Consider the following 23,625-nt stretch of genomic DNA (forward strand, 5'->3'; position numbering starts at 1 on the left):
TGGGGTGACAGCCATGCAGACCAATTTGATGTAGTGTGCGGCGTATGGTCTGAGCACTGACAGGCTGACCCCCCACCTTTTCAATCTCTGCAGCAATGCTGACAGCACTCCTGCGCCTATCTTTCAAAGACAGCAGTCGGATGTGACGCTGAGCACGTGCACTCAGCTTCTTTGGACGACCAACGCGAGGTCTGTTCTGAGTGGACCCTGCTCTTTTAAAACGCTGGATGATCTTGGCCACTGTGCTGCAGCTCAGTTTCAGGGTGTTGGCAATCTTCTTGTAGCCTTGGCCATCTTCATGTAGCGCAACAATTCGTCTTTTAAGATCCTCAGAGAGTTCTTTGCCATGAGGTGCCATGTTGGACCAGTATGAGAGAGTGTGAGAGCTGTACTACTAAATAAGGCACACCTGCTCCCTATGCACACCTGAGACCTAGTAACACTAACAAATCACATGACATTTTGGAGGGAAAATGACAAGCAGTGCTCAATTTGGACATTTAGGGGTGTAGTCTCTTAGGGGTGTACTCACTTTTGTTGCCGGTGGTTTAGACATTAATGGCTGTATATTGAGTTATTTTGAGGGAAGAATAAATTTACACTGTTATATAAGCTGCACACAGACTACTTTTCATTGTGTCAAAGTGTCATTTTGTCAGTGTTGTCCCATGAAAAGATATACTTAAATATCTGCAGAAATGTGAGGGGTGTACTCACTTTTGTGATACACTGTATATATATATATATATATATGAATGTATATGCAGGGGGGGAGCGAAGGCTGGCCCGTGTGGTCCGATCCAACATAGCTCAACTTGCTGAAGAAGTTAATGCTGGTTCTGATAGAAAGATTTCAGAATACACAGTGCATTGCAGTTTGTTGCATATGGGGCTGCATAGTCGCATACCAGTCAGCGTGCCCATGCTGACCCCTGTCCACCGCTGAAAGCGCCATGTTGTGAATCATGTTTTCTTTTACATCACGTGGATGGCCGGGTGCGTGTGCGTCGCTTACCTGGGGAACACATGGCACCAGGATGCACTATGGGAAGAAGGCAAGCCGGCGGAGGCAGCGTGATGCTTTGGGCAATGTTCTGCTGGTAAACCTTGGGTCCTGCCATCTATGTGGATGTTACTTTGACACGTACCACCTACCTAAGCATTGTTGCAGACCATGTACACCCTTTCATGGAAACGGTATTCCCTGATGGCTGTGGCCTCTTTTAGCAACACCCGTTCAGGGGTCTAGTGGAGTCCATGCCTCGACGGGTCAGGGCTGTTTTGGCAGCAAAAGGGGGACCAACACAATATTAGGAAGGGGGTCATAATGTTATGCCTAATCATAATCATTATGCCAGAAAATATTGTATCAAATTCAATCTGCAGCAGATATTTTAAACACACACTTGGTTCTATTAGTATCATTTGAAATAGCTTTATTTATTTTAGATAATACTGACACATGTACTCAATAGCGGTTATCAGGCTGGTTAAAAACATCAATATTAAAACTGTAAGATCTCTTTTTATTTATTTAGATTTATTCTAAGAATCTGATACTTTGAATCTTTTACACTTTTACAGAATCATACCATAACATTTACTCATTTAATTGTCTTTTGGGTTAAAAAGTCGACTTATTTATTTATTTATTAAAAAAAGAAACAGAAATCCTCTGCAGATGGTCAGTAAGTCCAGAATTCCAGTTCTATTTGCGAAGTGAAAATGATGAGAACATTTCTGAAGGGAAAGGGAGAATGTTGCATTTTATTTCAGCTACAAAAGGTGAGATTAGAGGAAGCATCGACTGACATCTGATTCTGAGAACACAACAAAACATCTTCAAGCAGCTGGGAGAGAAAGAAACCAAACAAATGAAATTGTTCCGAGTGGTAGGTCATCCACCGTAATTAGCTTTCTACTGTTGAGTATGATCCCAATGCATTGCAGATTCAAGTGAGCGAACAGTGTTCCATCCGTGTAGTAGTGCTGATGAGATTTGCAGCAGATGCTGAGGATAACGGAACTCAGGAAGAGTGTTTTGGGAGAGCGATGGGGTAGAGGGAATCTGAGCGCCGTGATGGTCCTTATTTTCATAAATGGTGTGGAATGCAAGATGCTGAGTCTTTAGTTCTCGTATTACTTTGCTATGGGTGAGTTTCTTCATAGCAAGTCCTTCTGGTTCCTGTTCACCACGTCGTCGTCTTCTGAATGGAGCATGACACTACCGAGTTACCTGGAAAAAATGATCAGAAATAAGGGTTTTGATTTTGTTTTTTTTAATTTTATTAATAGCATTTTTTTATTATTATTTCTAACAAGCTGAACAGAGAATTGGTTCATACACCAAATTATTATTTGTTTATTAATTTCTTACTTACTTACGTACTTACTTGTAACCAACCAACCACTACCTGCAGGTAGTGGTGTTATTTTAATCAGCATGATCGAGAAATGCTTTATTGTTATTAAAAATGTTTACTTTATAGTCTTTATCAATAAATGATCAACACTGTTAGTGTCACAATTGACTCCTCTGTATTTTATCATCAATCGTAAACAGCAACACTAGCCGATATACACCTCCCGTGAGCTTCCAGTGACTATAGAAAATCATTGTACCCGGTCAATTCTTGCCTTTTGTCACATTAGAGCATGAACATACATGAAGTCTGACTTTTTCCAGATGTTTTACACATTATAAGAATGAATATCAGTGACACTATAAGAAAAAATACTGATACTCAAGAATTGAAGAGGAAGTGAAATACCTGGTTTAAAAAGGGCCACTTAGAGTAACTATTATAAGCAGTGGCGACTGCTGGTCTTTCAAAGAGGGGAAGCTCATTGTCGGCTTACATCATAAAATTTGTCAATTTATTTACACATAAATTCTGCCCTCTGTTACTTTTACAAGAAAATGGCCTAAAATGGGTTGCAGTTTGTCTTTCGACTTCACTCGCAAAATCCACGATGGGACTGAAGCTCCCAGTGATTAAGTGACTAATGAAGTGTATTGCTTTGGCAATACGAATGTCCCTATTTGTCATGCCAATGAAGCTTCTTGGTTTGAGTTTGAGTTTGAGAAGTGACGGTGTAGCGCTCAAACGAGCTGTCAATCAAAACGGGATTCAGCCTTTCCACTGATCCTCCAATCATCTTGCAGAAGCTCAGCGTCAACACCCGCCCACAGCCCCATTCACCCCCAGAGACGCTCAGCGTCCGGGGGCGGGACAAAATCGAGGCATTTATCCAATGACCGGCGAGTTTCGGAGCATTAAAAAAAAAAACTCAACGCAGTCCCATAGAAGTGAAGAGATGCTCAGCTTCTGCGGGCAAATGCATTGACGCTACGGGAATGTATGAGTTAAGTTAAGAAAATCGAGTCGATTTGTGATAATTAGCTGATTCTGAACGAACTCGTCTTCGAGATATACGTGTTCTAACGCATTTGTAGTCAATGAAATGTTAACACAACTGTACATATTTGACCATTTAATTTTTGACATTTTAGGGGAAGCTGAGCTTCCCTTGCAGTCTTAGAGAAATCTCCACTGATTATAAGCTTGCTTAGGTACAACCAATCACCAACATCAGTTGTTTTAATTACTTCAAAATAAAACCAACTGTTTCTTGAGGATTTCACTACTAGAAGTGCATGGTTTAAAATGGTGCAAAATTCACCATGTTTGAAAAGGTGCTAAGTTATGATGTTGATGAAGTTGTGAATATCACAAGTTAGAAGAAGCATACAAAATGATTGTAGCAGCTTTAAGTACTTTTCTGAGTACTGTTTAGAGCATTATCAAGAAGTAGAAAGTGTATGGCACCACCAACATATTGCCAAGGGTAGGTAGGTAGGTAGGTAGGTAGGTAGGTAGGTAGGTAGGTAGGTAGGTAGGTAGGTAGATTAGATAGATAGATAGATAGATAGATAGATAGATAGATAGATAGATAGATAGATAGATAGATAGATAGATAGATAGATAGATAGATAGATAGATAGATAGATAGGCAACGAAATGCAGAATGGGCCATCTATGAGCTAGAAGGTTATTGATCAGTGCTACCAAGAGACCAATGGCAGCTTTGAAGGACTTACAAGTCTCTTTATTGATATTGGTCTGATAGTGGTTTGTCTGTGAATTCGTGTAAAACTTGCGAGATTGTTTTCAAAGGTGGCTGGTCTGGCAGGGTGGCATAAAAAAAGGTTATAATGCCTTGAGGCAAAATGTTTTTATGGTCAGATGAGACCATAAGAAAAATGTTTGGACTGAACTTCAAGCAATAGTTTTAGACAAAACCAAAGACATCACCACACACACTGTGAAGCACGGTGGTGGCAACTTTATGTTCTGAGGCTGGGTACATCTACCACCCTCTGGTGGTTCACCTTCCAACACAACAACCCTCAATGAATGATAGGAAGGTGATTGTCCTTCAGTGGTCAATTTAGAGCCCTGATCTACAGGGGTTGGACAAAATAACTGAAACACCTGTCATTTTAGTGTGGGAGGTTTCATGGCTAAATTGGACCAGTCTGGTGGCCAATCTTCATTAATTGCACATTGCACCAGTAAGAGCAGAGTGTGAAGGTTCAATTAGCAGGGTAAGAGCACAGTTTTGCTCAAAATATTGCAATGCACACAACATTATGGGTGACATACCAGAGTTCAAAAGAGGACAAATTGTTGGTGCACGTCTTGCTGGCGCATCTGTGACCAAGACAGCAAGTCTTTGTGATGTATCAAGAGCCACGGTATCCAGGGTAATGTCAGCATACCACCAAGAAGGACAAACCACATCCAACAGGATTAACTGTGGACGCAAGAGGAAGCTGTCTGAAAGGGATGTTCGGGTGCTAACCCGGATTGTATCCAAAAAACATAAAACCACGGCTGCCCAAATCACGGCAGAATTAAATGTGCACCTCAACTCTCCTGTTTCCACCAGAACTGTCCGTCGGGAGCTCCACAGGGTCAATATACACGGCCGGGCTGCTATAGCCAAACCTTTGGTCACTCGTGCCAATGCCAAACGTCGGTTTCAATGGTGCAAGGAGCGCAAATCTTGGGCTGTGGACAATGTGAAACATGTATTGTTCTCTGATGAGTCCACCTTTACTGTTTTCCCCACATCCGGGAGAGTTACGGTGTGGAGAAGCCCCAAAGAAGCGTACCACCCAGACTGTTGCATGCCCAGAGTGCAGCATGGGGGTGGATCAGTGATGGTTTGGGCTGCCATATCATGGCATTCCCTTGGCCCAATACTTGTGCTAGATGGGCGCGTCACTGCCAAGGACTACCGAACCATTCTGGAGGACCATGTGCATCCAATGGCGGTGCCGTGTATCAGGATGACAATGCACCAATACACACAGCAAGACTGGTGAAAGATTGGTTTGATGAACATGAAAGTGAAGTTGAACATCTCCCATGGCCTGCACAGTCACCAGATCTAAATATTATTGAGCCACTTTGGGGTGTTTTGGAGAAGCGAGTCAGGAAACGTTTTCCTCCACCAGCATCACGTAGTGACCTGGCCACTATCCTGCAAGAAGAATGGCTTAAAATCCCTCTGACCACTGTGCAGGACTTGTATATGTCATTTCCAAGACGAATTGATGCTGTATTGGACGCAAAAGGAGGCCCTACACCATACTAATAAATTATTGTGGTCTAAAACCAGGTGTTTCAGTTATTTTGTCCAACCCCTGTACATCCGATAGGAAATCTGTGGATGGGCTTGAGGAGAGCAGTGCATTGCCTTGCCGGTCACCACAAAATTTGACGAACTTGAACAATTCTGCAAAGATGAATGGGAAAATATTCCACAATTTAGGTGGGCAAAGCTGATAGGGACATCCACACAGACTGTTAGCTGTAATTAAAGCTATTAAAGTTGACTCTAAAAAGTATTAAATCAGTAGACTGATCACTTTTCCAGCATTGTTATTGTATTTTTTTTTTTTTTAATTTATGTTCATGTTCTTATTATTACTTGATGTTGTGTGGCAAAGCTGGAGAAAGATATTTCTGTGAGTTTTAGTTCAAGCTCTTAGACTAAAGAGTGACTATTTAAAGAGTATGAAGATTTTTTATAGGCACTGTATGTAAACAAAAAAAAGGCAATACAAATTTATTCCATTGCACGAGCACTGTCGCCTTACAGCAAGAAGGTCCTGGGTTTGATTCCCAGATGGAGCGGACCGGGACCTTTCTGTGTGGAGTTTGCATGTTCTGCATGTTGCAGTCCAAAGACATGCTGGTGAGGTGAATTGGAGATAAAACTTGTCCATGACTGTGTTTGACATTAAACTTGAACTGATTGTGTAAGTTCTGTTGTCCAGTTCTGTTGTGGGTCTACAGCTGGACAGTCTGGAGGCAGTATGTGAGAGGAGAACATAGGACAAAATCTGGGCCATCCTGGATAATCTTTCTCACCCTGTCAATGAGAAACTATGGCGGCTGGGCAGTTCTTTCAGTCATAGGCTAATTCCACCGAAGAACAAGACAGAGCGCTTCAGACGTTCTTTTGTGCCAACTGCCATCAGACTGTATGACAATAGCAGAATACACATGCTGTCCTCACACTGACTAGCCCACCCATACAATAACTGAAGACCCCCCACCCTCTTCCCAGCACTGGACTGTACATTTCATTATACACACACATGTATATATTTACATGTAGAATATATAGTGTTTTATTATATAGCTGTAATTACCATACTGATGTATAATAGTAATTGCATCTCATAGCTAATATTTTTATAATTGTCTTATTTTTATTTTATTCTACTTGAATAAGGGAATCATCTTATCTTATCTTATAGTATCTTAACGTATCACATCGTAACCGGTGATTACCTGTCCTGTCATGAATGTAACCAAAGTGTGTAAAACGAAGTTAAAATATTTAATTAATTAAAAAAATATTCCATTGCATAACAACACATAAGTCATATAAAATTGACTTAAATGCATACATTACAGCTATCTATTATAATTACAACTTAAAGATCTAAACAAATTTACATGCTACTATTTTTGATTCATTTGCTTCAATAAAACTCCCACTAGTGAAAATCCAGCAAGCAGTGGCATAATAGGCTCAAGCCGACTACCAACTGATGCTTCAATACTGCTAGTGCTGTTGGCACTAATATGTATTAACTGTGCTGTCTGAACACTTGTGTCTGCTAAGAAAGCAGCACCCACGCCTGGGCCTGCTCATGCATGTCTCTGCCTGCCATGGCACCATTTGAAGCAGTTGGCACTTGTTAGACTCATTGGCTTGAAATCTGGCATAATGCCCAGCTGCTGGCACTAGAAAAGGCGGGAGACAAAAAAAAGGTGGGTGTGATGGCATTGCTCCCACCGTTCTCTCTGTATCTGAGTGCCTAATATTTGAATACTTTCTTAATGAGAAGGCATCCAACTGAGTCCAAGCAAAAGCGTGTTTCCTCTCTACTGCGCTATCACTGTTTAATTCGTGTCCAGAAATATACCGAGACAGAGAGGAGGATACTCGTTATATTGCAGATATTGCAGCAAACTGAATAGCATTATGTCTTGTTTATATAAATGTATATGAAGCTATTTTTTAACCACTTTCATTATTGAGATTTTCTTTTATCACACCAAAACATACAGTGAGGGACAACCAGACATCTCTCTCCTATTCTGGAATAATACAGTGTTCCTTAATAGTATTAAAGACAGGTGATCTAGTTTTATCAAATGTGTGTAGAGACCCCACTCTGTAAGTGTGTAGCTTTTCCAGTTTGATGTTGCCCAAGAGCTCCTGGAGCCACCAGTTATGGGTAGGCGAAGAGGGGAGTTTCCATCTCAGGAGAATGGCTCGTCTGGCCAATAGGGCTTTTATCCAAAGTGACATACAGTACTGTGACAGTATATTGTCTAGGCAATTGAGGGTTAACGGCCTTGCTCAAGGGCCCAACAGTGGCCACCTGGCAGTGGTGGGGCTTCAACCAGCGACCTTTCGATTACTAATCCAGTACAACTGACACAAGATTTCAGTCCAGAAGGGCGACAATTTGGAGCAGGACCAAAACATGTGTGGATGGTCTGCTGGTAGCTGCATGTAATGCAAGCATTGGACCTACCCGGGAACATTCTTGCCAACTGACTTTCATTAAAAGATATACCTAGATCACGGTCCCAAAAGACTTTCAGGGAATTAGTAGGAACAATGTCTGAAGAGCCAATTAAATTATAAATGGTGGAAATTAACTTTACTTGAGCTGGGTCAAGGGTAAGCAAATGATCAATTTTGGATTCAGGCGGGCGATTGGGAAAGTGGGGGAAAAGGTGTTGTACAAAATGTCTAATTTGGAAGAAGAGAAATAGATGGCCTTTGGGTAGATCAAACTTCGTAATTAAATCAGAGAACGATAAAAAAAAACTCCTTTTATTCTATTTTTTTAAAAATACATGTTCAAAACAGTTTTCTTCTTTTGTCTTATTGCTTGATGACGTGGCAAAACGTGTAAATAAAGCTGGACAAAGCTATTTTTGTGAGTTTCAATTTTAGGCTGATTTTAGGCTTTGATTTTAGGATTTTAAGCACTTATTACTGTACAGTACTGTGTAGCTAAATGGGTGGCATGGTGGTTCAGTGGGTAGCACTGTCTCCTCACAGCAAGAAGGTCCTTGGTTCGATTCCCAGGTGGAGCGATCTGGGTTCTTTCTGTATGGAGTTTGCATGTTCTCACCGTGTCCGTGTGGGTTTCCTCCGGAAGCTCCGGTTTCCTCCCACAGTCCAAAGACATGCAGTTAGCTAAATTGGAGATACAAAATTTTCCATGACTGTGTTTGACATTAAACTTGTGAACTGATTAATCTTGTGTAACCAGTAATTACCTGTCATGTCATTAATGTAGCCAAAGTGTGTAAAACATGACTTTAAAATCCTAATATATAAATATAGCTGAATAAATAGAATAAAGAAATGTATTATGTAATATGAGTGTATAAACATTTTAAATAGTGACACAAAAGCCGCTCAGGTGGCTCAGCGATAAAACACGTTAGCACACCAGAGCTGGGATTTCGAACACATCATTTCGAATCTCAGCGCTGCCATCCGGCCGTGTGTCAGTTCACTCTCCTTAATCAGGGGTGGGGGTCAGCACCAGTAGAGAGAAAGCATAACGCAATTGGGTAAAAATTGGACACGCTTTGCATAAAAATAAATAATAAATAAATAAATAGTGACACAAAGATTTGACTAAAAGGCAGCAGTGAATTAAAACACCTTGAGTGCTAATTCCAATTACAATCCATTTTCATTTGGTTGCGTTATGAATTAAACTCCTTTGTTGTGTGTGTCAGACATCCCAAATTGCAAAAACTCATTTCAGGGAGGTACCCCCGGACCTCGACCCCGATCCCCCAGCCCAAAAAAAAAAAAGCTAAAAAACCTCTCGCACACACCAAAGGATATGGGTGATAACAGAACTTTTAGGAGCTGCTAACTGAGCTACTAAGCTAACTGTTCGCGTCAAAAACACATTAATGTGTACTACATAGTGCACTAGATAGTGTGAAAGATAATAGATTTATGTTCCCTACATAGTGCACTAGATTGTATATTAGAAAATAATTTATGTTCCTTACTTAGTGCACTAGATAGTGTACTAGATAATAGACTTATGTTTCTTACATAATGCTTTAGGTAGCGTATTAGTTAACGGATTTAGGTTCCCTACATAGTGCACTAGATAGTATTTTAGATATGAATTTATGTTCCCTACGTAGTGCACTAGATAGTGAATTAGACAATTAGTTTATGTTCCCTACACAGAGCGCTAGATTGTATATCAGATCACGGATTTATGTTCCCTACATAGTGTACTAGATAGTGTATTAGATAATTATTTATGTTCCTTACATAGTGCACTAAATTGTATGTCAGATCACAGATTTATGTTCCCTGCATAGTGCACTAGATAGTGTTTTAGATAACACATTCATGTTCACTACATAGTGCACTAGAAAGTATAACTAGATGATGATTTGTGTTCCTTACATAGTGCACTAGATAGTGTATTACATAATTAATTATGTTCCCTACATAGTGCACTAAATTGTATATCAGATAACGGATTTATGTTCCCTACATAGTGCACTAGACAGTGTATTAGACAATTGATTTATGTTCCCTACACAGTGCGCTAGATTGTATATCAGATCACGGATTTATGTTCCCTTCATAGTGCACTAGAGAGTGTTTTAGATAACACATTTATGTTCACTACATAGTGCACTAGAAAGTATAACTAGATGATGATTTGTGTTCCTTACATAGTGCACTAGATAGTGTATTACATAATTAATTATGTTCCCTACATAGTGCACTAAATTGTATATCAGATAACGGATTTAATACGCGATCGGGGAAAAAAAGTCTGTGTCGCCTGCGTGCGCGTGTGTGTGCGCTCTTGGCCGCTCGTTCTAGATTCCGGGAGATTTTATCTGACTTGCGGGCATCAGGGAGCCGCTATGTATATGCGGGAGACTCCCGGAACTTCCGGGAGACTTGGGATGTCTGGTGTGTTATCATGAGCACTGTTTATTTGACCACAACTTTTAGTGAACTTTTGCTAACACTTTTAAAATTGCTATTGATTATGGCTGGCCTCATGAGACAGGAATCTGATTCCTGCCTGTCCTGATTCCATGATGAGTTGAAATGATCACCTGTGTTGACTAATTCATCACTCTAATTGAGTGGGTGAGATTACTTCAAAAGGTTAAAGGTTGGAAGGATAAATTGGGTGCTCCAGTATATTGTTACTTCTGAGCCAATCAGCTTCGGGTGATGACAGCAGAAGTGAGAGCGTGTTAGCGTGTATAGTGTAGAACATGAGCTAATCTCCGTCCGTCTCTGCAGGATTTATAGGATTTCGGCAGCTACACACACATTCACATCACGGCCCTCACCTTTAATGTCTCCAGCCTAAGAGCACTAGAAATATCTCTCCTGCTTTTTTTCTCCTTCTCTCTGTCCTTGGCCCTGTCTTCTCGCTCTCTGTGATGTCTCTCATAATGAACGGCCTGTCTGTAATGGGTCCATAAGAGGCTGCTCGATATTATTGATCAATGTGATTGATCAGCCATACGGTCCCGCTTTCATCATGCTTTCCTCTCTGACGCGGAATACAATTCATCATTAAGAGCTTCTGTTTGAACATCTGGGGCACTAATCAGATTTCATCAATGAAATCAGCGATGCCATAAGAGATGTCATGAGATTTTGATGTATTCCGTTCATCTAACAAATCTCATATGAACAGAGAACAGAGAACAGATATGGTTCTCTGATGTGGTTATAACATTTAAATGATAATTTTAATACATTAAATTAAGTAAAATTACAAAATAGTGAAAGATTTGGTGTATTGTTTGTTTAAATATTGTATTTTTCTCTGATGTACAGTCATGTGAAAAAATTAGGACACCCCATAGGGGTCTAGAGCTGGCCAGTAAAACCAAAAATTTATATCACAGTATTTTTTAAGATTCTGACGATTTCTGACAATTTCAAATATATACAGTGTATCACAAAAGTGAGTACACCCCTCACATTTCTGCAGATATTTAAGTATATCTTTTCATGGGACAACACTGACAAAATGACACTTTGACACAATGAAAAGTAGTCTGTGTGCAGCTTATATAACAGTGTAAATTTATTCTTCCCTCAAAATAACTCAATATACAGCCATTAATGTCTAAACCACTGGCAACAAAAGTGAGTACACCCCTAAGAGACTACACCCCTAAATGTCCAAATTGAGCACTGCTTGTCATTTTCCCTCCAAAATGTCATGTGATTTGTTAGTGTTACTAGGTCTCAGGTGTGCATAGGGAGCAGGTGTGTTCAATTTAGTAGTACAGCTCTCACACTCTCTCATACTGGTCACTGAAAGTTCCAACATGGCACCTCATGGCAAAGAACTCTCTGAGGATCTTAAAAGACGAATTGTTGCGCTACATGAAGATGGCCAAGGCTACAAGAAGATTGCCAACACCCTGAAAGTGAGCTGCAGCACAGTGGCCAAGATCATCCAGCGTTTTAAAAGAGCAGGGTCCACTCAGAACAGACCTCGCGTTGGTCGTCCAAAGAAGCTGAGTGCACGTGCTCAGCGTCACATCCAACTGCTGTCTTTGACAGATAGGCACAGGAGTGCTGTCAGCATTGCTGCAGAGATTGAAAAGGTGGGGGGTCAGCCTGTCAGTGCTCAGACCATACGCCGCACACTACATCAAATTGGTCTGCATGGCTGTCACCCCAGAAGGAAGCCTCTTCTGAAGTCTCTACACAAGAAATCCCGCAAACAGTTTGCTGAAGACATGTCAACAAAGGACATGGATTACTGGAACCATGTCCTATGGTCTGATGAGACCAAGATTAATTTGTTTGGTTCAGATGGTCTCAAGCATGTGTGGCGGCAATCAGGTGAGGAGTACAAAGATAAGTGCGTCATGCCTACAGTCAAGCATGGTGGTGGGAATGCCATGGTCTGGGGCTGCATGAGTGCAGCAGGTGTTGGGGAGTTACATTTCATTGAGGGACACATGAACTCCAATATGTACTGTGAAATACTGAAGCAGAGCATGATCCCCTCCCTCCGGAAACTGGGTCGCAGGGCAGTGTTCCAGCATGATAATGACCCCAAACACACCTCTAAGACGACCACTGCTTTATTGAAGAGGCTGAGGGTAAAGGTGATGGACTGGCCAAGCATGTCTCCAGACCTAAACCCAATAGAACATCTTTGGGGCATCCTCAAGCGACCAGCAGAAAAGCGCAAAGTCTCGAATATCCGCCAGCTCCGTGATGTCGTCATGGAGGAGTGGAAAAGCATTCCAGTGGCAACCTGTGAAGCTCTGGTAAACTCCATGCCCAGGAGAGTTAAGGCAGTTCTGGGAAATAATGGTGGCCACACAAAATATTGACACTTCAGGAACTTTCACTAAGGGGTGTACTCACTTTTGTTGCCGGTGGTTTAGACATTAATGGCTGTATATTGAGTTTTTTTGAGGGAAGAATAAATTTACACTGTTATATAAGCTGCACACAGACTACTTTTCATTGTGTCAAAGTGTCATTTTGTCAGTGTTGTCCCATGAAAAGATATACTTAAATATCTGCAGAAATGTGAGGGGTGTACTCACTTTTGTGATACACTGTATATATATATATATTTCTACACTCACTGTCCATTTTATCAGCTCCACTTACCATATAGAATCACTTTGAAGTTCTACAATTACTGACTGTAGTCCATCTGTTTCTCTACATATTTTTTAAACTTGTTTTCACCCTGTTCTTTAATGGTCAGGACCCCCACAGGACCTCCACAGAGCAGGTATTATTTAGGTGATGGATCATTCTCAGCACTGCAGTGACACTGACATGGTGGTGGTGTGTTAGTGTGTGGTGCTGGTCTGAGTGGATCAGACACAGCAGCGCTGCTGGAGTTTTTAAATACCGTGTCCACTCACTGTCCACTCTATTAGACACTCCTACCCGGTTGGTTCACCTTGTAGATGTAAAGTCAGAGATGATCGCTCATCTGTTGCTGCTGTTCGAGTTGGTCATCTTCTAGACCTTCATCAGTGGTCACAGGATGCTGCCCACGCGGTGATGTTGGCTGAATATATTTTTGGTTGGTGGACTTATTCTCAGTCCAGCAGTGACAGTGAGGTGTTTAAAAACTCCAGCAGCGATCATCTCTGACTTTACATCTACAAGGTGGACCAACTAGGTAGGAGTGGGCAGTGAGTAGACACAGTATTTAAAAACTCCTTCAGCCCTGCTGTGTCTGATCCACTCATACCAGCACAACACACACTAACACATCACCACCATGTCAGTGTCACTGCAGTCCTGAGAATCATCCACCACCTAAATAATACCTACTCTGTAGTGGTCTTGGGAGTCCTGACCATTGAACAACAGCATGAAAGGGGGGGTAACAAAGCATGCAGAGAAACAGATGGACTACAGTCAGTAATTGTAGAACTGCAAAGTGCTTCTATATGGTTAGTGAAGCCGATAAAATGGACACTGTGTGTAGAAACAAGGAGGTGGTTTTAATGTTATGGCTGATCGTTGTATTAGAACACTGTTAACATCTTGGTGCCTGATACCACAGCACACCTTCAGGGGTCTAGTGAAGTCCATGCCTCAATGGGTCAGGGCTGTTTTGGCAGGATGACTAACACAATATTAGGAAGGTGGTCATAATGTTATGCCTTATCGGTGTATACTCCAGCATTAAGGCAAAGCAGAGTATCTTTACAAAAGTTCTTTCGCCCAGGTATATATATTTTTTTTAGCTCTGCTACTGGTCGTCTGGGCACCCTAGCAGGCACTAGTCTGCTGGCTGGGAAAAGGCAGGCGGGTGAGGTCTTTGACGCTGCATAAGAACCCTGGTTAGGAGCTCAAGGTGCTTATATACAAGTAGAGGAACAAAGAGATCAGTGTGTGATTCTCCATGTGCAAGACTGGCCTCAAAGTGCAAATTTACCCTCCTCAGATGCAATTCAACAGTGGAAGAATAATTGGCAAAACTAAATTAGGAGAAAATTCATAAATAAAATAGTAAACAAAAGCTTCAAATGACCAAAATAAGCTTATTTGTGTTGATTTATTTCTGGTTTCTCGTCTGAGTAAACATCTAGTACTTTTCTGCACAACTCAAGTGTTTCTCTGCTCTGATTACACATGGATTCACAGATTAGTTCCTGTATAATGTAATCAGTGTGGTGGTCTTCAGTACCCAGAAACACACCATGGATAGGGTCTCAATCCATATGTTAATATAGGACTGAGGGCTGGCAGTATGAAGGTGATGAAGCACAATACCAGGTGTGCCTTTAGGTCACTGCAATTTGCCCTCACACTACTTCTAACAGTAGTTCAATTTACTAAAGCAGTAACTCATTCCTCAAATCGCAATAAACCACTTAGCTTAAGCATTTGGGTAGCCCCAAATGTCTTAGAAAGAAAGAAACCATTAATTTATTTGGATGATATAAATACATTCATGTAGAGTAACAGGGGTTAGTGTTTACAAAAACATTGGAATCAATCAATTTCCTCGGCTTCTTCCCGTTAGGGGTCTCCGGCAGATCATGATCCGCATTATTGATTTGGCACAGTTTTTACGCCGGACGCCCTTCCTGACACAACCCTCCCTATTTTATCCAGGCTTGGGACCGGCACTACAATGCACTGGTTTGTGCATCCTAGCGGCTAGGTAACTATATGACGATTCAGTGTCTCCATTTAGCCTGGCTGCATGTTTTTGGACTGTGGGAGGAAACCGGAGCACCCGGAGGAAACCCACGGAGACACAGTGTGAACATGCAAACTCCGCACAGAAAGGACCCGGACCGCCCCACCTGGGGATCGAACCTAGGACCTTCTTGCTGTGAGGCGACAGTGCTACCCACTTAGCCACCGTGCCGCCCTTACAAAAACATTGGAATACTATAATTAAATGTTAGTCTTTGGCTGTGTCCGAAATCGCATACTTAAACAGTACGTAATAAATTGGAGATAGTGTGCACTGCTCGGCCGGTAAAGCAGTACGCTCTTTCAGTATGCAAGTGTGCAATGTGCACACAACCTCGTACATACTACGTCCGCCATCTTACCAACGTCACATCGCCACAGTTGTAACAACAGTTGTAACAGAATTAATTGTCGTTATCCAAAAAGCTACTAATAAAGCATTTTTAGTGTTTGTCTTACTCTGCTTTCCGCCATCGTTCTTCTTTGCTACGAACACCTTTGCAGCTTTATTTGAATTATGGGATAGATTATCAGACCGCAAGTGTGCATCGTTTGCATACTCAAAAATGGCTGCCGATGCAGTAGGTCATCCGGGTACTTTTTGAATACTGTTTAATACATACTTTGGGAAGGCATAAAAATGACCAAAGCTACATACCATAACCATGGTAAAACAAACAGATGTACAGTATAATGAGACATACACCGATCAGCCATAACATTTAAACCACCTCCTTGTTTCTACACTGACTGTCCATGTTATCAGCTCCACTTACCATATAGAAACACTGTGTAGTTCTACAATTACTGACTGTAGTCCATCTGTTTCTCTGCATGCTTTTTTAGCCCCCTTTCATGCTGTTCTTCAATGGTCAGGACCCTCACAGGACCACCACAGAGTAGGTATTATTTAGGTGGTGGATCATTCTCAGCACTGCAGTGACACTGACATGGTGGTGGTGTGTTAGTGTGTGTTGTGCTGGCATGAGTGGATAAGACACAGCAGTGCGTCTGAAGTTTTTAAACTCCTCACTGTCACTGCTGGACTGAGAATAGTCCAAAAATATCCAGCCAACAGAGCCCCGTGGGCAGCGTCCTGTGACCACTGATGAAGGTCTAGAAGATGACCAACTCAAACAGCAGCAATAAATGAGCGATCGTCTCAAGGTGAACTAACTAGGTAGGAGTGTCTAATAGAGTGAACCGTGAGTGGATACGGTATTTTAAAACTCCAGAAGCGCTGCTGTGTCTGATCCACTCATACCAACACAACACACACTAACACACCACCACCATGTCAGTGTCACTGCAGTGCTGAGAATGATCCACCACCCAAATAATACCTGCTCTGTGGTGGTCCTGTGGTGGTCCTGATCATTGATGAACAGAGTGAAAGCAGGCTAAAAAGGTATGTAGAGAAACAGATGGACTACAGTCAGTAATCCTAGAACTACAAAGTGCTTCTATATGGTAAGTGGAGCAGATAAAATGGACAGTGAGTGTAGAAACAAGGAGGTGGTTTTAATGTTTAGGCTGATCAATGTAGTTTCAAAAATCCACATTTGTTGTGCAGACCTACTTTAGTATAATGATTAGTTGTACATTTTGAAGGGGCAGCAATTTGAGACTTTTTATGAGGCGGTTTGCTAATGATGAATCATTAAGATATTATTTTATTATTATAATTATTTAATGAATAATTTAAATTGCAATACTTTTTGTTGTGTAACCCTCTTTGCTATGCTACCCTATTCCTCTAATAAACAGCTTTGGCTTTGTATTGTCATTGATTTTGCAATTTTCAATTTTTGCCTTTGTGCACTTTTACCAGAGCAGGTTTGAATATTTTCCCAGACAGCGGGCAGTCTAATAGCCTGTGCGCTATGGCGCTAACTTCAGCAGTTCTTTCTCGAGTGTACAAAGTCATCAAAACTTATTAGCCAGTTGTCACCAGAGTGCCAAAAACAAAGTGTTATCAGCCTCAGAGGCAGTTGTAGCCTAGTGGTTAAGGTACTGGACTAGTAATGGAAAGGTCACTGGTTCAAGCCCCACCACTGCCAGGTTGCCACTGTTGAGCCCTTGAGCAAGGCCCTTAACCCTCAATTTCTTAGACTGTATACTGTCACAGTATTGTAAGTTGATTTGGATAAAAGCATCTGCTAAATGCCATAAATGTATTGATCACTTAACTTAGAATTTGTGTGTGTTTGCCTAGCATAGTCTGTTTTTATAATAAAAATGCCCTCTCCTCTCTGCAGCATCCATGATGCATGACTGTACAAAAAGTCGAGGCTACAGTTAGCAGGGTGCCACTGATTTCGGAAACAAAGCTGTACAAAAGTACTAAATAATGTGCCAGGTTCTCCAACACATAAATTCTTACACTAGGCAGTCCGGAAGATGTTACTCACACACAGAATGAAAAGAATAGCATGAGCAGACGCTAATGCTACCAACAACACTACTGTCTTTATCCTACCTGCTGTTACAGATGCTGAATAGTCAAACCCTCACTGCACGGCAGCATTGATCTCATGTCCTACCAGACATTTTGTCATTCTGCTTTCTTGCTAATGAGGCTCCATAAAGGAATATATCCAATTTGTGCAGAAGGCTTATGGTTTACATTACAGCTAATTGCGACTTTTTTTTAGATCATAGTGTTTCACAGCCAAGTTGTTAGTTGCCGCCTGAACGTCGGGACACCTGATGCATAACGTATGTGTAACATATCCTGGATGCTCTACTGAACCTCAGTAATGAGTGTTCAAAACAGTTACAGGGTTTTTAAACTCTGGTTTAACAGCGTTTACAATCTAAGAGTTTGTGTGGCCTGTTGTTGGACTGTAACTTGACTGATTACAAGGGTGTCATCATGTAAGCATACCATAATTATCCACTCTGCTTAATTATACACCGCTCAGCCATAACATTAAAACCACCTCCTTGTTTCTACACTCACTATCCATGTTATCAGCTCCACTTACCTTATAGGAGCACTTTGTAGTTCTACAATTACTGACTGTAGTCCATCTGTTTCTGTGCATGCTTTGTTAGCCCCCTTTCATGCTGTTCTTCAATGTTCAGGACCCCCACAGGACCACTACAGAGTAGGTATTATTTAGGTGGTGGGTCATTCTCAGAACTGCAGTGACAATGTGTGTGTTGTGCTGGTATGAGTGGATCAGACACAGCAGCGCTGATGGAGTTTTTAAACATCTCACTGTCACTGCTGGACTGAGAATAGTCCACCAACCGAAAATAAATTCAGCCAACAGCGCCCTGTGGGTCGCGTCCTGTGACCACTGATGGAGGTCTAGAAGATGACCAACTCAAGCAGCAGCAATAGATGAGCAATAGTCTCTGACTTTACATCTACAAGGTGGACCAACTAGGTAGGAGTGTCTAATAGAGTGGACAGTGAGTGGACACGGTATTTAAAAACTCCAGCAGCGCTGCTGTGTCTGATCCACTCATACCAGCACAACACACACTAACACACCACCACCATGTCATTGTCACTGCAGTGCTGAGAATGATCCACCACCTAAATAATACCTGCTCTGTGGTCCTCTGGTGGTCCTGACCACTGAAGAACAGAGTAAAAGCAGGCTAAAACATTATGCAGAGAAATAGATGGACTACAGTCAGTAATTGTAGAATTACAAAGTGCTTTTATATGGTAAGTGGAGCTGATAAAATGGACAGTGTGGTTTGTTATTTGCTTACAGCTTACCAACAAGTTGCTTATCTTTGTACTTTAGACTTCCAGCCACATCTTAAGCAGCCACAAAAGGATTTAACGACTATAAGTATTTAATGCACAAGCAGCAAAATACTAATATTCAGGTGATATCAAAGATAATATGTAATTTTTTCCATAGCTGTGTTCACTGGGGTCTGTTTTCTGTTCAAGACATTGGACGTCCTCTACACCAGGGGTGTCAAACTCATTTTCACCGAGGGCTGCATTATGGTGGCCCTCAAAGGGCCGATTGTAACGTATCCTGCTGTGATTGCAGTCTGCCTTTTAAGTCTTGGACAATTTGTTGTTTTCCTTGGAGGCTAAATTCTTTGTTTGGTGTCAAAATACCAAATTTATACTATATATTTATAATGTATATCTACATTTATATTGTACTCCTTTACCACAGACACGGCCTCATAACACAAGAGACCTACTGTTTTTTCTTCTTAAAGCACAAACTTGTATTCACTTTTCCATCTTTTATTAAATTACCTCCTTCTGCTTCAATTTTCACTTCTTGTACATTTTGGGATTATTTGTAAATATTTCTCAACATCACTTGTTAGAAAACCGCCTCAGTTAAACGCTGATGTGGAAACACTGCCATCTAGTGGTGGGATGCGGTCACTTTGCGCGTCATAAAATCGGCATGCATTGTGGGAGATGCAGTTTATGTACAATTTTACAGTGTATTTTAAGTCAATCATGTCTTTTAAGCTCTCATGGGCCACAATTTAAATAATATGTCAATAATTATGAAGGGTGTCTACATTCTTTTGGTCATAGTTTTGATTTATTGCTTTAAATGAACCCTTTGTTGTTTTCAGCCAGACCAGCCAACCACAGCAGGTCATGACTGGTCCTGGGTGGTTTTTTGTGTTATTTGTCTCTTGATGCATGCTCAATTTGTTAGTGCACACTGGTGCTGCCTGTCTGATCTGATGTCCAGTTCTGGGCCTGTTGTGTTTTTGTTTTTGCTCTCTCCACTCTCTCTCTCCTCACTCATTCTCTTATGTTCTGTGTTAAATGTCACATCTAACACTCTTAAGATCTGCTTACAGCTGATTTCTCTAGTCTTCTCTGAGCATGTTCAGAAGAAGAGGAAGTAAGCCCACAAAGCAGGAGGTCTCATACAAAGAACTAGTAACAAAGAGATGAACAGAATGAGAACGATCACCTCGCTTTTACTGCTAGTAGAGGAATTTGTACATACATACAGTGCTGGCCAAAAGTATTGGCACCCCTGCAATTCTGTCAGATAATACTCAATTTCTTCCAGAAAATGATTGCAATCACAAATGCTTTGGTATTAATATCTTCATTTATTTTGCTTGCAATGAAAAAACACAAAAGAGAATGAAAAAAAAGTCAAATCAATTATCATTTTACACAAAACTCCAAAAATGGGCCGGACAAAAGTATTGGCACCCTCAGCCTAATACTTGGTAGCACAACCTTTAGACAAAATAACTGCGAACAACCGCTTCCGGTAACCATCAATGAGTGTCTTACAATGCCCTGCTGGAATTTTAGACCATTCTTCTTTGGCAAACTGCTCCAGGTCCCTGAGATTTGAAGGGTGCCTTCTCCAAACTGCCATTTTGAGATCTCTCCACAGGTGTTCTATGGGATTCAGGTCTGGACTCATTGCTGGCCACTTTAGAAGTCTCCAGTGCTTTCTCTCAAACCATTTTCTAGTGCTTTTTGAAGTGTGTTTTGGGTCATTGTCCTGCTGGAAGACCCATGACCTCTGAGGGAGACCCAGCTTTCTCACACTGGGCCCTACACTATGCTGCAAAATTTGTTGGTAGTCTTCAGACTTCATAATGCCATGCACACGGTCAAGCAGTCCAGTGCCAGAGGCAGCAAAGCAACCCCAAAACATCAGGGAACCTCCGCCATGTTTGACTGTAGGGACCGTGTTCTTTCTTTGAAGGCCTTGTTTTTTTTCCTGTAAACTCTATGTTGATGCCTTTTCCCAAAAAGCTCTACTTTTGTCTCATCTGACCAGAGAACATTCTTCCAAAATGTTTTTGGCTTTCTCAGGTAAGTTTTGGCAAACTCCAGCCTGGCTTTTTTATGTCTCTGGGTCAGAAGTGGGGTCTTCCTGGGTATCCTACCATAGAGTCCCTTTTCATTCAGACGCCGACGGATAGTACGGGTTGACACTGTTGTACCCTCGGACTGCAGGGCAGCTTGAACTTGTTTGGATGTTAGTCGAGGTTCTTTATCCACCATCCGCACAATCTTTCGTTGAAATCTCTCGTCAATTTTTCTTTTCCGTCCACATCTAGGGAGGTTAGCCACAGTGCCATGGGCTTTAAACTTCTTGATGACACTGCGCACGGTAGACACAGGAACATTCAGGTCTTTGGAGATGGACTTGTAGCCTTGAGATTGCCCATGCTTCCTCACAATTTTGCTTCTCAAGTCCTCAGACAGTTCTTTGGTCTTCTTTCTTTTCTCCATGCTCAATGTGGTACACACAAGGACACAGGACAGAGGTTGAGTCAACTTTAATCCATTTTAACTGGCTGCAAGTGTGATTTAGTTATTGCCACCACCTGTTATGTGCCACAGGTAAGTAACAGGTGCTGTTAATTACACAAATTAGAGAAGCATCACATGATTTTTCAAAGGGTGCCAATACTTTTGTCCACCCCCTTTTTTATGTTTGGTGTGGAATTATATCCAATTTGGCTTTTTGACAATTCTTTTTGTGGTTTTCCATTGAAGACAAATTAAATGAACATTTTAATATCAAAGCATTTGTAATTGCAATCATTTTCTGCAAGAAATTGAGTATTATTTGACAGAATTGCAGGGGTGCCAATACTTTTGGCCAGCACTGTACATACATAAATATGTGCATATGTAGATAGATACACACACATTCGTATATACTGTTCATAAGAATACATTTATTACTCCTATTATTACGTTTAGATTTAGTTTTAGTTTATGCCATGTTGCCATTTGCACAGCTTTCACATTCTACCATGTACATCTCATTTATATTATTCCTGTATCACCCACCTAGTTACTTACACTACATTTTTACTATCCTTTTTTTTTTTTTTTACACACTGTATATTGTATATAAACACATTGTATATTTGCTACATCTACTGTCTAGCTACAGTGTTACCCTTAAACTCAACGTCAATTGGTTCTAGCGTTGGCATTGACTTTAAAAGACAATGAGATTTAAGGTATTTTTCCCTATATGGATGTATGGGACACCTGTTAATGCATTCCGTCAAACTGCATATATAACTCAGTCGAACCCCCCCACCCCAATTTCTTCACCTTTCTTCAGTCTGTGAAAAAGCAAACTGAATCACTGAGTAATAACAAATCGGAAACAACTCCTTTCAAACGAATGATCCACTGGAATTGAGTCGGAAAGCTGTGCTCGTATCTATGGAAAAACAACTGTAAAAACCAATCAGATTTTGGGCGGAATCTTTCATTCTCTCTCTCTCTCTCAATACAAAATACTGAGATGTGCACACTAAACAACAACATTGTAGGCAAGAATAAAACAAAAATATGATTTTTAATTTCGTACCGGGTGGACGCAACTGTAAAGTACACAAAGAAAATAGCTGATTGGTTTGTGTGTTTGTGCATGCTTACCTTTGTCGTTTTGACCTTGTTGCCAGTACTACAGCTCCAGCCTGTGAGATCTGGAAGAACTTTGCACTCCTCTCCATCCAGACATGGCTGCATCTGACACCACCATTTCTGGGCTACTATTGATGCTGCACACAAATGCACAACACAAAAAATATTAACACACAACACGTGAGGAACTGGATCACAAAAACTGGATCACAAAAACTGGTATATACATTTATTGATTATGTTATAAGCACCTACACCTATAGTTCTGTATAGTAGGTGTAGCTTGTATTTAGGCAGTACATGCACATACTGGATAGATGTACCTAATTAAGTGGTCAGTACTGTGCATTTTTAGTCACCTGCTCAACAGCGTTTTAGAACAGTAATGGACCATTATTCCTCATTGTGTAGTACATAATTAAGACTAACCCAAAAGACTAGTGGCTGTAAAAGCTGCTGATTATCAAACATAGGGAATAAATACTAATAAACTGTACAGCCAGCAAAAGTAATTGAAGAAGCTATTTTTTCCCTCAATAAAATTAGTAACTGTGTATTATTTTTCTTTAGGTTTTAAATTAAATGACATATTTAATGCTACATAAGTCAAGAAAACAATATTTAATTAATTTTTAGTGTAAACATGCATAAAATTGTATTAAGTTGTCACTATTTGTGTCTGTTGATGGTGGGCTAGCTTAGACTATTGAGCTACTAGCTTTTCTTTCCAGCAATTGACTCGGGCAATTAAATAAAAAAAAATCCATCCAAAGATCCATCCATCCAGTCATCCATATTGAACTGTTGCCTTGACTATGAAGCAAGTTAAACCAAAATACAAAATGTCTAAATAGAATTAAGTAATCATGGTTGACTTATGCCATACAATCATAGCACTAACTGGTCAAAACAAAAAG

At 40.9% G+C, this 23,625-nt stretch overlaps 1 protein-coding gene across 3 annotated transcripts in view; it reads right to left on the reverse strand.

Moving 5' to 3' along the window:
* Nucleotides 1-1,571: 1,571 nt before the first annotated feature.
* Nucleotides 1,572-23,625, reverse strand: part of tafa3b (TAFA chemokine like family member 3b) — a 208,692-nt gene continuing 186,638 nt past the window's right edge. For 2 of the 3 annotated variants that reach the window (XM_062998428.1, XM_062998427.1), the window contains exons 4-5: nucleotides 22,721-22,845; nucleotides 1,572-2,236 (exon numbers count right to left, since the gene is read on the reverse strand). In XM_062998428.1, the coding sequence (XP_062854498.1) occupies nucleotides 2,225-2,236; nucleotides 22,721-22,845 (137 nt within the window). In that variant the 3' untranslated portion in view covers nucleotides 1,572-2,224. Of the gene's footprint in view, nucleotides 2,237-20,148; nucleotides 20,222-22,720; nucleotides 22,846-23,625 lie in introns of those variants that run through there. The other variant, XM_062998429.1, reaches the window with a different exon arrangement.

Source organism: Trichomycterus rosablanca, chromosome 7 (assembly GCF_030014385.1).
Source record: "Trichomycterus rosablanca isolate fTriRos1 chromosome 7, fTriRos1.hap1, whole genome shotgun sequence".
Classification (NCBI taxonomy): Eukaryota; Metazoa; Chordata; class Actinopteri; order Siluriformes; family Trichomycteridae; genus Trichomycterus; species Trichomycterus rosablanca.